This window comes from Ambystoma mexicanum, chromosome 3p (genome assembly GCF_040938575.1).
Source record: "Ambystoma mexicanum isolate Mex_15411 chromosome 3p, UKY_AmexF1_1, whole genome shotgun sequence".
NCBI classification, from domain to species: domain Eukaryota; kingdom Metazoa; phylum Chordata; class Amphibia; order Caudata; family Ambystomatidae; genus Ambystoma; species Ambystoma mexicanum.
The window spans coordinates 436,068,756-436,083,408 of record NC_090925.1 but is presented as its reverse complement, the minus strand read 5'-3'; the positions used below and the strand labels follow the sequence as shown (position 1 = coordinate 436,083,408).

The 14,653-nt window shown below is 49.2% G+C and overlaps 1 protein-coding gene across 1 annotated transcript in view; it reads left to right on the top strand.

Moving 5' to 3' along the window:
* Nucleotides 1-3,951: 3,951 nt before the first annotated feature.
* Nucleotides 3,952-14,653, top strand: part of FAM210B (family with sequence similarity 210 member B) — a 359,807-nt gene continuing 349,105 nt past the window's right edge. Inside the window, exon 1 of the mRNA XM_069651122.1 lies at nt 3,952-4,575. Within this exon, the coding sequence (XP_069507223.1) occupies nt 4,306-4,575 (270 nt within the window). The 5' untranslated portion in view covers nt 3,952-4,305. The remainder of the gene's footprint in view (nt 4,576-14,653) is intronic.

Sequence of the window (14,653 nt, the reverse complement as noted above, 5' to 3'; positions counted from 1 at the left end):
TTATTTAAATACTAGTGCATTTGCATGTGAATGTATGCATATGGATGTAATGAGTTTGCATCTGTGCATTCGCGACTTTCATTACAAAAAAGGGGTGAGCTCAATGAGAGGCTATAACAACCATGCCCTCGGCAATCACCCATCATGCACCTGGTGAATTATGCAAATTAGGTTATGACGTCATTTAGCTACTTCTAGCTACTTTTATGACGGCCAATAGCTACTTTTCTTACTAAGGAGTTGCCAACACTGCTCCTACGCGACTTCATACAGAATCCAGAAAACAGCACAGATCATCTCACAACACAGCGCGCCACATTCGGAATATGAAACTGTGATTTAAAAGCAAACAGCAAGATTGTACATTTCGTAAAGTACATTTATTTGACATCAAATGTTTAGAGAATATTCAGCGATTTGCATTTGTCTTTGCTGTCAATCTGCAAAAGTTCATCTTGAGTCACGCGCTGTTCCTTTGCGTTACACAGGGTGTTGGTTTATGATAAAAGAAGGACTGTGGTCGCACTGATAATCGGAAGGCTGTTCCAACAACGAGGCATTAGACCACCATAACGGTTGGTATGTTGCTTCTAGCCGCTAGTACCGCGTAAGGGCATATTGGTCCTTGGCGATTGTCCCATAAAATGGTGAGGGTCATGAAGTTGTTTACTAGGAGCTGCACCTGGCAGTTAAAAAATGCATAGGCCGGGGTCTGAAAATCGTGGCATTGACAGTAAGGAAGGATGTACCTGTTTTAAAAACATAAATTAGTCTCACGAGCCGATCTTCATTAAAAATATTCATTTTATTTATTAGGGCGTGAAACTATTTGCTAGCGAGGATAGTGCAACGGAGTATGTTAACTTATTCCCACTAACCCACCCTCTCTCCTCTGCCTTTTTCAGAGCCGTCTGAGCGCTAGCGGACCACTTCGGCAGTGATAGTGCGCGGTACAAAACAATATGCCACATTGAACGAACAAGTACAACTTAACCGGGCTTTAACGCCACGCTATTGTTATTATATTCCGGTATAAAATAATTTAAAGGGTTACTTACATTATATTGGCATTTTCCATTGTCTACGCGTAATGCAGTCCCTAAATACGACTGCGTCTGTGCCAACAATCTTTCTCATAGTGATATAATATATAAAAGCAGTTTAGTTCAGAAATTTCATCCTTATTGTCTCTTACGTTTTTGCACCCCTCCTTCAAAAGAAGTCTTTTGGCACGATCCCTGTCTGTCAAGGTCAAAAAACAATAGAACCTTATAGTGCGAGTCGTGGGCCACTCCGGCCCGCGAGCAAAAAATGGAAGCAGCTGACCTTCGCTGTGAACGAGCATAAATTCTTACTTTGCAACATTCTGTGTAAAGATATCCCTGAGAAATTGCTTTTTACACTCCATCTTTGTATATTGTCTGCGTGCTAATGAAAAAAGTTTGTTAAAGGGAGTTTATGGTTAACTTGTGCTACTAAAAACCTATGAAATTCGGTAAAAAAAACTTTGTTAACGGGACGTTATGGTTAAGTTGCGCTAATACAAACCTATGAAATTCAGTATAAAAACTTTGTTAAAGGGACGTTATGGTTCAAAGTAAAACCGAAAAACACCTTAAATTCGGCAGTTATGGTAAGATAAGCAACCATAACTCGCGCCACCGTGCACTGCTAACACTAACATCCAGGACATCAAAGATGACATCACAAATGTCATTGATGACATCACTGATGACATCACATGTGCATTTACTTTTCATGAAAACTCTGTAGGAGGGATTCTTATAATGTTGACCAAAAAGTGTCAAGGATCATTTGAATAAATATCATGAGCTAATTAGTGCATTAAGCAATGCATTGATATAAATAGCATTCTATTATGAAGTTCTATCCAGTATACTAAGCAACTCATGCAGAAACTTAGGCAGTGTGTGCAGTATACATGATGAAGGTGCAATATTCATAAGCTTGCCATGTTAAATAGTGAAATGATAACTGTTTTCTTATTAGGCTTTTGAATACTATGAAACATGTGATAAGAAGATAATAAAACCCACTTACTACATAATTGCATTATTACAGACAAAACACAAAGAGACAACAACACATACAAATATAAGTATATACACGGACAGAGAAGTAAGCAAAAAAGCAGAAGTAGTAGCAGAAAGAGTTCATAACCTAACTGATTATCTTTATGCAGAGAAATGATTGCTCTGTTTCAAAGCTGCTACTTACTGTATGTATGTGTATCAAATGATATCAGTGAACCCTAAGGAAAGGAGTGTGAGTACAATGTATACAAATATGAGCATATACAGGGAAGGTATAGTAATAAAAATAAAACTATGAGAAAGTGCTGATAACTTTAATTATTATCTTCATGCACAGAAAGGATTGCTCTCTTTCAAGCCTGTGTCTTCTGCTATATATATGTTTCATATGATATGACTTGACCCTAAGTCTACAAATATAGTACCTTTTCAATTTTTACTTCCTGACTGTTACTGAAGAAAACTATGTGGCTTAGATATGTCAGTAAAGGAAAAAAAAGGGAGAGCCAGCCATGTGATGTCATCAGTGATGTCATCAAAGACATTTGTGTAGTCTTCTTTGATGTCCTGGGTGTTAGTGTTAGCAGTGCACGGTGGCGCGAGTTATAGTTGCTTATCTTACCATAACTGCCGAATTTCAGGGGGTTTTCGGTTTTACTTTGAACCATAACGTCCCTTTAACAAAGTTTTTTTACTGAATTTGATAGGTTTTTAGTAGCGCAACACAACCATAACGTCCCTTTCAACAAAGTTTTTTCATTGAATATATATATATATATATACATATATATATATATTGTGGCTCGCTTGGGGCCCGTGCAGTGCCCAATAATAACTAGGGGGGAACGCATTCCATGTGCCCGTCGGGACCACCATGTGCAAGTGCAGTAGGCAGGGCTCTGAAGTTTGCCCCTGTCATGTGTAAATAGCTCATCCACCCTAATTTTACTCTAATTTTAGAGCAAAAAACAGGACCATAAGAGCTACTGTAGAAAGCGCGCGCGACTGCGGCGGCACAAGATCTGGCCCGGAAGCGCACCGAGCAACGAAGCTGTAAACACACATTGCAAGGTGCCAGTAACACGGAGCAGACGTACTACTGGTGCTCGACCTTATTAAGGATCCCCAGACAGCCACAAGGCCCGGAGAACAAGGCTGGGTCCCTAGAGACTGCCTCCTATTCCCAAGCAGCCCTTGAATATTTAATAGCCCCTTAATACCAGTTGCTGCATGCGTTCAAGCTAAATAAAGTCTGTTGCTACAAGCTGCCTGTGACCTGATTATTATACAATAGCTACTCACTCGTGGCATAGGCAAACATGAGAGTTCTGTTACGTTGAGCGAACACCAGGGGAAAGGGGTTAATGACTGGGAGAAAAGATCAACGCATACACTGTTCGTTGGCACTTCCCTCGCATAACCATGCAGCTCCATCACAGTGCTCGAGTGGGCAGAACTTACAATGATTCCCTGTGTAATGCAGGACGAAAATACACGTATTGTTCCTCCAGTGAATAAATGACATAAATTGCCCGCCAAGTGCCTCTTTTCATGCTTGACACCTTGAGCCAGTCCTGACTTTTCACTTTCCATGATGGTACTTGCAGGGCCAGACTGATAAATAAAAAAACAAAACTAAGCGACACAGCATGCAAAAGTGAAAAGCCAAGTCTAACTCTTGGTGGCACACGTGGCATGTAGCCACGTGGCATCTAAGCGTATTAGAGATAACGTACGCCAATATTTAAGTACATCGCACCGTGGCCGAGGGGGTTGAACAGACAGTGAAACGTGTGGCTGATAACGGGTACGCTGTTGTGATCCTACTTGGCAACGCCTAGGTGGGTTTTGAATAACTCGCTATAAAAGTGTATTGTCATGGCTGAAGCGGCAGTGAGAGGAACTCGAGCGATCACTTCGTTTTTCGTGATGATGGCTGCGGCTGGCTAGGAGTGAGAGAAGGAACTCTGCACGCGCTCCTGTCGCAATTGCCTCAGTGCTGGACTGACTCAGCTGCGGGGGAGCGCTTCTTATCTTCCGTGGCAGCATGGGACACCCCTTTAGCTCCTCCTTCTTTGGAGCTGACTGACAGTGGCAGAGAGTGCTGTAAAGAGTGCCTGGGCCTGGCACCTCCCTTGTGGGCGGTTTTAACCTCACCCTGTCGCGCAGTTCTAAAGTGTCCCGGGTGTACAACGTGTGCTGACGCTGCAGGTGCACTTCCCGGAAGACATATTCCACCCAGAGGCACAACATGCACGGGTTGTTGGTACCAAGGAGCATCGTGACCCAGGGATGGGCCGGGCTATACAACAGTGGAAACTGGCTCCTCCTGGGTCATATGGGGCGGCACAGCATTGGCTGCCGAGGCCCCCTGCGTCCGTTTCACGGTGCGATCTGCCCCGGAGGAGAAAGTAGAAAGTGTCGCCTAGCAGCTCTGGCTCCAACTCCACCACCCGCTTCCACGCTGCTCGTTGCCAGCCGCTGTTTCTCTGCACCCGGAGGAAGCCCCGCCCCGGAGAAGGTGGGTCTGACTAAGAGCTTATCTACCTTCATGCACATGTAGCATGACTTTAGACAAGAAGGCTCGCAGGCGCTGCACACAAACAGGCGGTTTGTACACATAATACTTGCAAATCCTGCACTCGTTTGGCCGGGGCCGCCATTCAGACATGTATTACGGAGACTGCACACTTTCATCCCACTTCGACGCTGCGTACAATAAATGATTTGCTTGCGCCCAAACGATTGACAGCCTTAGCGTGGGCATCTCAGTGCCTCGTATTCCCCCCTCCTCCATGTCCTTGCCCCTTGCTCCCCCCCCTTTCCTCCCCACATGCAACCCGGCACATGTCATACATCACATGTTGAAACAGACACTTCGTAAAGTTGGAAGATTAAAATGCCTCAGCAGCTTTATTTGCATAAAGTTTTGGAGTTATCTTAAAGGCGATCCGTAATTCACCGCCACCGGTATACTACTCAGTGTGCAGCTACCTAGGTATCCCTTGCCCCCCCCCCCTCCCCTTACCGTCCTCGTCCGGTGGACGCCTCAGGTTGAGCCCGGCCCTTGCTAATAACCACTCTCTACCCCCGGCCTTTTGTAGATTTCCCATGACCGTGTTTCCATGTGCCCCTCCTTTTGCTCTAGGTCTTTATTGGGAATGCCCTGCCGCCCCCTCCTACCCTGACACTTAACCCGTGTCCTGGGTCTGGGTCTAGATAAAACCGGCAGCCACGCGGTGCCTCGCTAGTGTTCAGGTTCCTATACCGGCACCACCACAAGTGCCCCAACGTTACACATATCCCACATCCGTTGTTAAGGCCGACACCGCCCTCCGGTGCTGGCCCACACCTTTCTGCCTGCCTAGATGGTCATCGCTTTGCGATGCCCGTCTATTTTGAGTCCTTTCTACTCTACCCCCCTCTTCGTCCCCCAATTGCCGCCTGTACTGGAAGCCCTATCCTATCTATGCTATGCTGCCCCCCAGGTCTCCCTTCCGTCTTGCCGAGCCCCTAAGAACTTCCCAGTTCCCTCTCCCCCAAGGCCTCCCTGCGAAGTCGGACCCAGTGCCCCCCTGCCAGCGTAATGTTTCTTCCGGGTACCCTATCCCTTCTTCCTTCCTTTCCCAAACTTGCTCCTCCCTTCCCCAGGTCCACCGTTTTTTGAGTCCCGCCATGCCCCCCCTCCCTGTCATTTCTGCCCCTCCATGTCCTGGCTCCCTTTCCCCCCAGATGCAGACTTCCCAGCCCTGTTCTTCCGTACCCCGTCTCCTGTCCCCCAGCTTTTGGTCCTTGCCCCCCTCCCTTTCCTTGGTACTGGCTTCCTCCCCCGTGTTCCCTCTATTCGCCTTGCCGCCCTTTCTTGGATCCCCCACCTCCCTCCCCCTCATGCCCCCTCCTTCGTGAAGACTTCCCCTTGCTGTTATTTTGTCACCGTTACCTGACCCCCCGTAGTCTCCTCTTGTTCCCCCCCCAACTGACTTCCCTTGATGGCCTTGTTTGTGAGTTTGTTATTCGTTACCCCCCCCCCGCAATTTTGGGCTTGGAATTGGCTCCCAAGTCCCCTACATCCCTACCCTTTTTCCCAGGGCCTCCCCCGAGCCTATTACTCTTGGGGCGCCGTACATCTAATCTGTTGGCTGATCATTCCCCTATGGGTCTGCCAGTGCTTCGTTAAAGGGATCGCAATGTAACTGCGCTGGGCGACCTGTAAAACAAAAGACAATTCATTACAAACATTTTGTTTTTTGGAACGGTGGGTGGGAAACGAAACCACGATCAGGTGAGGCGGGAAACCGAGGGAGAATGTGATGGTGTTTTCGCAAGCCCGTGCCTTTATGGGGCCGGCTTCTCCCTCGGTTCCCCGTCCCGCCCCTCACTTTTCGCGCGCTTCCGGGGGCGGGCTAACGTGTTCCTCTCCCCTTCCCGCCCCCTGACCTATTGGCATCGTGGGGAGGAGGTCGGCTGGGCAGCCCCCACTAAGGGGCGGCACCCGCCATGCCACTTTCACTGGCGCGTTCGCCTGCCATAGCGTGGGCATCCCAGTGCCTCGTCCTCCCCCCCCCTCCTCCATGTCCTGGCCCCTTGCTCCCCCCCTTTCCTCCCCACATGCAACCCGGCACATGTCATACATCACATGTTGAAACAAAAACAACTCAGACACTTCGTAAAGTTGGAAGATTAAAATGCCTCAGCAGCTTTATTTGCATAAAGTCTTGGAGTTATCTTACAGGCGATCCGTAATTCATCGCCACCGGTATACTACTCAGTGTGCGGCTACCTAGGTATCCCTTGCCCTCCCCCACTCCCCCTTACCGTCCTCGTCAGGTGGACGCCTCAGGTTGAGCCCGGCCCTTGCTAATAACCACTCTCTACCCCCGGCCATTTGTAGATTTCCCATGACCGTGTTTCCATGTGCCCCTCCTTTTGCTCTAGGTCTTTATTGGGAATGCCCTGCCCCCCTCCTACCCTGACACTTAACCCGTGTCCTGGGTCTGGGTCTAGATAAAACCGGCAGCCACGCGGTGCCTCGCTAGTGTTCAGGTTCCTATACCGGCACCACCACAAGTGGCTTGGTACTGGCTTCCTCCCCCTGTTCCCTCTATTCGCCTTGCCGCCCTTTCTTGGATCCCCCACCTCCCTCCCCCTCATGCCCCCCTCCTTCGTGAAGACTTCCCCTTGCTGTTATTTTGTCACCGTTACCTGACCCCCCGTAGTCTCCTCTTGTTCCCCCCCCCAAACCGACTTCCCTTGATGGCCTTGTTTGTGAGTTTGTTATTCGTTACCCCCCCCCCGCAATTTTGGGCTTGGAATTGGCTCCCAAGTCCCCTACATCCCTCCCCTTTTTCCCAGGGCCTCCCCCGAGCCTATTACTGGGGCGCTGTACATCTAATCTGTTGGCTGATCATTCCCCTATGGGTCTGCCAGTGCTTCGTTAAAGGGATTGACCTGTGACACCTCCAAGACTCTCTGCTGGCTGCCGGCGGCGGAGAGTTCCCCCCAGCCTGCACAGGGCACTCCCCTCTTTAGTTTAGCAATTGTTCTGTTTTAGCATGCCCCCCCGCCTCCCCTTTCTTTCATTTGTGAGGATGTTTGGGCGATGGGGGGTTGGGGGGGGGAAGCGGGGTGTGGGGGGGGTAGCAAGAGGAGAAAAGGCCTCCCCCTTATCCCCCCCTCCACCCACACCCTCACGATCTGTACCCCATCACGTGCATCCCGCGTTTTTTAGCGCCGTCCTCCATTCTAAGGACATTATTGCGGTGGCCACTTCGGACAGGTGCGTTTTGTCCTTCTCGAAATAACCAGGTACTTTTAAGGTAATGAGGGGGTGCCTAATCCATACCATCCCCCTACTTTTTAGGAAACCCCCCATACGGCTGTTGGTTTTCCTCCTCCCCTCCTCTATGGCCCTGTGGCGTAGCGCACCCCTCCATTCCTGCCTTGGAATTATCTCAGACCACAACACCTCGCACTCCCTGAAGGTCCTCCCTATTCTGGTTAGTAAAGTTCTTAATAGCTCTGTCAAATCCTTCCTTCCTTTTGTCACAAGATCATTTCCCCCTATATGTAACAAGATAATGTCGGGCGAAGGGTGTTTCTGAGCCGTCTGTTCCAATGTCTCCCATAAGAACGTGCTTTTTAAGCCTCCCTTGGCGATCCAATTGATCTGTGTATTCCGGAGGCCCAGGTTACCGTCCTAAAACGCCGTCCGTGCTCTGGCAGCTGCCCTGGCCACGAAGGAGTGGGCCACGACCCATACCCTGTTGGTTTCTGTGGAGACATGAGTGGTCATATTGGGTATGTGGCCTATTTGGTGCCCATGGCACCATATGGAACCCTACCCCCCCACCCCCGGGCTGCATTGGCCTGGTTATCGCACATATAATTTGTTTTTGTCGGATATCCATCACCCTATCTTTTTGACCCTGTCCTCCCCCAGGCCTTCCCTGCTTGCCGTCGTTGCTGCACCTATGCGGAACGAGTGGGTCGAATATTGCCCTGGATCCACGCCAGAACTTGCCAGGGCCCCCTCCAAGACACTCCTGAATTGGAACTGGGTAAGTGGGATTCTGTCCTCGTGTCGGAACAAATACCCCGGCTCACCCCCCCTGATCGCAAAATATGCTGTCGTATTTTCGACTGGGCAAAACGCTTCCTGTCCCAGTCTGGCCAACACTAGCTCGCATCCCTTGGCCTGCTGGTCTGTTTTAGATATCCTGATGGTGACCGATATCCCCCCCCTTATGGCATACATCTCCCCATAGTAGGGCTCTGAAGCTCTGGTCATTCTTTTCTTTCGCCACTAACTCACTAATCCGTAGGGCCCCAAAAAAGGTCCATGCGAAGCATGCTTTAAACATGGTGCTTTCGTATTGCGAGTAGCACACCCCTGTAGTTGCTGTCATGACCTTCTGTAATGGCTCAAAATCAATGGGTCTCCTCACTGAGGTTGGTGAGGTTGGTACCGTGGCCCCCCTGCCCCTGTCCCAACCTTTCAGTGCAGCTCTTACCAGAAAGTCCTTCGTTGGGTCATGCTGGCCTGCCAGCTGGCTATGAAATGCCACTGCGCTAAGGTGCCCTGCCAGCCATGATCTTGATTTGCCCGCCCCCTTGGCCCAGAGCACAAAACAGTCCACCCTCTCTTCCGTGCTACCCCCCGCAACAGTTCCATCCCATTGATGAACGTGGTACGGCGGCCCAAACAATATTCCCATCATAAAATGCACATGCGAGTTCCCTAAAGGCTCACTTGTGGTCGCGCTCGAGACCTATGCTCTCCGACCTTTCCGCCAACTAAAAGGATCGCATCCTAACATTACGAGCATGCTGCATTCAATCTTATTATGGACACGTGGCGACATACGGGCAAGGGGCCCGTCCCATCCACGGAACATGGCGTGGCGGCCAAACAAAGAAACGCTTTCCCCACTCAATCCCGCCCCTCGTGTCCCATCCCATTGACGGGACATGGCGCGGCGGCCCAAACCAAAGATCACCTCATAAATTACAAATATGCACCATTAAATATAATTATGTCACCATGGCGACATACACGCCAGGGTCGGCACATCCCCCCCCCCCATCGTGGAACAAGGCGGGGCGGCCAAACAAAGAAACGCTTTCCCCACTCAATCCCGCCCCTCGTGTCCCCTCCCATTGACGGGACATAGGGCGGCGGCCCAAACCAAAGATCACCTCATAAATTACAAACATGCACCATTAAATATAATTATGTCACCATGGCGACATACACGCCAGGGTCGGCAAACCCCCCCCCGTGGAACATGGCGCGGCGGCCAAAACAAAGAAAACGCTTTCGCAATCCAATCCTGCCCCTCGAGCAATACCTAACCTTCCCTTTGATGCGACGTGGCAGCCATCGGGTGAATTACAGTGTTAAAATACAGCGTGCAATTTAGCAACGTGGCGCGACAGCCAAACAATGAAAACGCGCCCTTTTCTCTATCGACGCGGCGGCCAACCATGCTTTTCTCTAATGAACTCAGGTTAGCCTCCTCTATATTCCGCCTCAATCCTCCCCACCCCCACGCCGCCCTCGTTCAAAAAAAAAAAATAATAATAAAAATCCCGTTCTGCCTTCCCCGTGCCCGGCGTCCTCCCTGCTGATAAGAAGCTGATACTACCCTTTCTCCGGCCCTATTTCCTTACGTTCGTCCCCTAGCTGCCATCCAACCCACTTATTATTAGTTCCCATCAAGTTACTTTATTTTTCTATTAATCGCCTACGTGACGCGGCGGCTAACATACAACTTATAACACATTATTTCATCTTTTCGTGACGACCAAAACAAGAAAACACACACAGCCGCACCCCAATCTTGTTATGCCGGTCGCGACGGCCAACAGTTCGTTTACTAAATGTAAATCCCGCACTCGACCCGCTGCCATAACACACCCTACATTCGCCCGCTAAGACCTTGTTTTGCATTACCTCGACACGCTTATTCGGGAACCGAATACCGCTGCCACTGGAACTTCCTGGAATCTCCTCAGCAAACCTCCTGGAAACGAAACGAAGCGGGCCCCTTCCTTCAGATCGCCGACAAATCCGGAAACTATCACGGCAAACGAAACCACGATCAGGTGAGGTGGGAAACCGAGGGAGAATGTGATGGTGTTTTCGCAAGCCCGTGCCTTTATGGGGCCGGCTTCTCCCTCGGTTCCCCGCCCCTCACTTTTCGCACGCTTCCGGGGGCGGGCTAACATGTTCCTCTCCCCTTCCCGCCCCCTGACCTATTGGCATCGTGGGGAGGAGGTCGGCTGGGCAGCCCCCACTAAGGGGCGGCGCCCGCCATGCCACTTTCACTGGCGCATTCGCCCGCCATTTTCCTCGCGCATACATTTTATTTGCCTTTTTCCGTGCCGCTTCAGACACTGTGGTATAGGTATAAAGTGACGTTGCAGTTTGGATGTTCCATCCAGAGTTTTTCAGTCATTTTAGTAAAATAATAAACAATGCTAATATCCATGCTTTGATCGTGCACTCCATGCACTTTACAACTTTATTTTTATTTTCATCTCAAGAGCGCAGTTACAAACATATTTATGATAACAACTATAGCAGTTTAAAACTTTTTCTTTACAGTTTTCATTGCGTTCAAATGTAGGCTCTTGGGTGTAACTGTTAAACAATCACCTCCCTGCCCCCTATTTTCTCTGTTAGTCTTGTCAGTGTTCGGTGTTGAGAAGTTGTGCTTGTACGGTTAAGTGCTATGCAGGGTCGAGTTGTCTTTACTGGTAGTTAGGTGCTATGCAGGGTCCAGTTGTCTTTACCAGTCTTGCTTGGTCACAGGATGGAGACAATACTTAGGATTCTGGGTTTAAAAACTTGTGTAGGGGGATCCACGTGTTCAAGTATTTGGGATACGAGCCATATGCCAATGTGGTCACCTTCTCCATGGCCATAACTCCCCGCAGCCTTACCCGCCACATGGCCGCTACCGGGCCTTGTTTACTCTTCCACATGTGTGCTAGGTTGATTCCGGCTGCGCTCGACATGTGGGTTATAAGCGTGGCTCTGTTCCCAGTACTTGCATAACTGCCGTCAACTGTCTCCCCCAGTAGTACCACTGTTGGGTCCATGGGGAGCTGCATCCCCACCGCTCCTTTGATGTGACTCTGGATTTTTTTCCAGTAGGTCTCTGCCAGCGGGCAAGCCCACCACGTATGGTTCAACTCTCACAGCCCCCACAGCCTGCCAACAAAGTGAGGAGTAACTCGAGTTAATAGAGTGTATGCATTGTGGTGTCATATACCATGTTAGACATAGCTTATTTGCCGCTTCTTTGATTGAGACCTATTTAGAACTTTTCGCAGCCCGTCGCCATATTTGTCCCCAGGTCTCTAAGGATATCGGTTTTCCCACATCTTCCTCCCATTTCCTCATATATGGTAGGGATTCTTCTGGGTCCGCCCCGCTGAGTAATCAATATATTCTTGATACCCCCTTTTCAGGCCCCCCTCCTTTAGTGTGAGTTCCAGCCCTACCAGTTCCCAGGATGCTCTCTTTCACTTTTGTGTTCGTGATCCAATGCCTAATTTGGGTGTAATGATATCGTTCAGTCTCCGGTATCTGAAATTTCCCTTTGCATCCTTCGAACGTCAGGGGTGCCCCGTCTGAGTATAATTCCCCCAGTGTCAGTGTTCGCCCTCCTTCCCAACTGGACCAAAAATGGGGCTGCATGCCTGGTGTAAAGTCTGGGTTGTGGGCCATTGGCATTAGTGGGCCTCCTCCTATCTTTATCTTCTTACCCCGTAATGCCTTGTCCCAGTACCACAGAGTGGCTTTAGTCGTTTCCAAAAGTGTTCTCTCTCTCCTTCTATGTCTCATACCCAAGAACCCCAGACCTTTTAGGGGGGCCCCAGTTCCTTCCCTTTCCAGAGGTACCCCTCGATTCTGGTTCTCCCGGGAAACCCATTGTAGCATTAGTGCCACCTATGCTGCCCACAAGTATCTACGGAATTCTGGTACCCCCAAACCCCCAATTGCTTGTGGCCGAAAAAGGACCTTCCTTGGGACCCTGGGTTTCTTCCCTTTCCAAATGAAGGTCATGACTGTCTTTTGTAGGTTTTTGTTTGCTGGGTTTGGGATCCGCAGCGGGAGTGCTCCAATTACATATAAGAACCTGGGGAGAAGGGTCATCTTAATGGCTGCTATACGTGCTGACCAGGACAGTTCCTGCATGTTCCATCTTTTGAGGTCTTCTAACAGGGTTTTCAGTAACCCCGGGACATTTGCCCCATATAGCCTCTAATAAGTGGGTGTTAAGTGTATTCCTAGGTAGGCAATGGACTTTCGTTACCATGTTAGGGGATATCGGCTCTCCCATTCATTCGCCTGCTCTGGCTCTTCACTGACGTTGAGTGCCTTGGATTTGGGGTAATTTATGTGAAACCCTGAGACCCCCGCAAATTTGTCTAGTAATCTAATGGCCTTGGGGAGTGAATGTGGCGTGTCTTTTAGGAACAGTAGAATATCGTCCGCATAAAGGGCTATTTTCTGGGGTGCACACAATCCCACCTCCACCCCTTGTATACCTTGTGCTGTCTGGGCCATTTGTGCCAGGTGCTCCATGAACATGGCAAAGATCAACGGAGAGAGTGGGCACCCTTGCCTAGTTCCTTTGCGAACTGGGATGCTGTCGGTGAGTTGCCCATGAATCATTAGTCTTGTGGTCGGGTTCCTATAATTGCCAAGATCATGCAGGAAAAGACAGGCCCACATCCAAATTTCTCGAGGGTTAACTGTAGGAAGCCCCAATCCAGGATATCAAAGGCTCTGGGGGCGTCTAATGCCAACACCGACATGCGTTGTCCAGTCCTTCTTCCCCATTCAGTGATGTTTATAGCCCTCCGGATGTTGTCATAGGTTTGACGCCCTTTTACAAAGCCTACTTGGTCTGGGTGAATGATTTTCGGGAGGACGTTAGCCAGTCTCTGTGCCAGGATGGTGGAATAAATCTTTGCATCCCCATTTAACAATGAAATAGGGCAGTAGCGTGTGCATTCAGTTAGGTCTCTACGCGGTTTTAATAAAAGCACTGTGGTAGCCGGATCCATGTACCAGGTGATGTAACCAATATCCCTTATATAATTGAAGAGGTTTGTTAACGGACCCACCAGAATACTCTGGAATGTTTTGTAATAATCATTACGGAGGCCATCTTGACCTGAAGACTTGATCCCTTTCAAGGCCTTAATAACCCCCCCGTACCCCCTCGTCCGATATTGGTGCCTCCAGCATTTGCCTATCCTCTTGTGTAATTTGCGGAACCTCCACTTGAGGCAAGAATTTTGCTTGTGCCTCCCTTTGTAGATTATCCCCTTTCAAATGATTTGAGTAGTATGTATGCATAACCTCAGATATCCCTTTTTTCCCCCCTTTCCATACCTCCCCCGGGTGTTTGAGTTGATTGATATGGCTACAGACTCTCTTTCTTTAGTTTAGCTGCTAAAAAGTGATTAACCTTGTCCCCTTTTATGTAGTACATCTGTTTTGTCCGAAGAAGGAGCTGTGCCGATTCACCTGCATAGTGGTCCTCTACTGCGGCCCTGGTTTGTTTGAGTTCCCGTCATGCTTTTTGTGACCTTTTGTCCCTATAATGGTCTCCAAGGTTTTTACTTTTGTTTCTAATTCCTGCCTCTCCCTCCCTTTTCTCTTCAGGAAGTTTGCAGTGTGCGCAATAAATTCGCTTCGCACTACCGCCTTGCTTGCATCCCATATTGTTCCCCAGTTAACCCCGGGCGTGATATTTACTTTAAAGTAATTCCTTAATGCTAATTCTATGTCCGATCTAAGGGCCTGATCTTTTAAGAGTAGTTTGTTTAGGAGCCATGGTTTGCGGGTCTGTGAGAACGGGGTCTGCATTTCCATTGTCAAAGAGACCGGAATGTGGTCCGGCATGCATCATACTCCTATGTCCAACCCAGTGACTTGTGGGATAACTGTGTCAGAAACCAGGATCATATCGATTCAGGAGAAACCTTTATGCGCAGCTGAGAAATGGGTGTAGGCTTTTTCTTGGGGGCGGAAAAAACAACAGGTCTCTATTAATTGTAGGTCCTTAAGTAACTGGCCC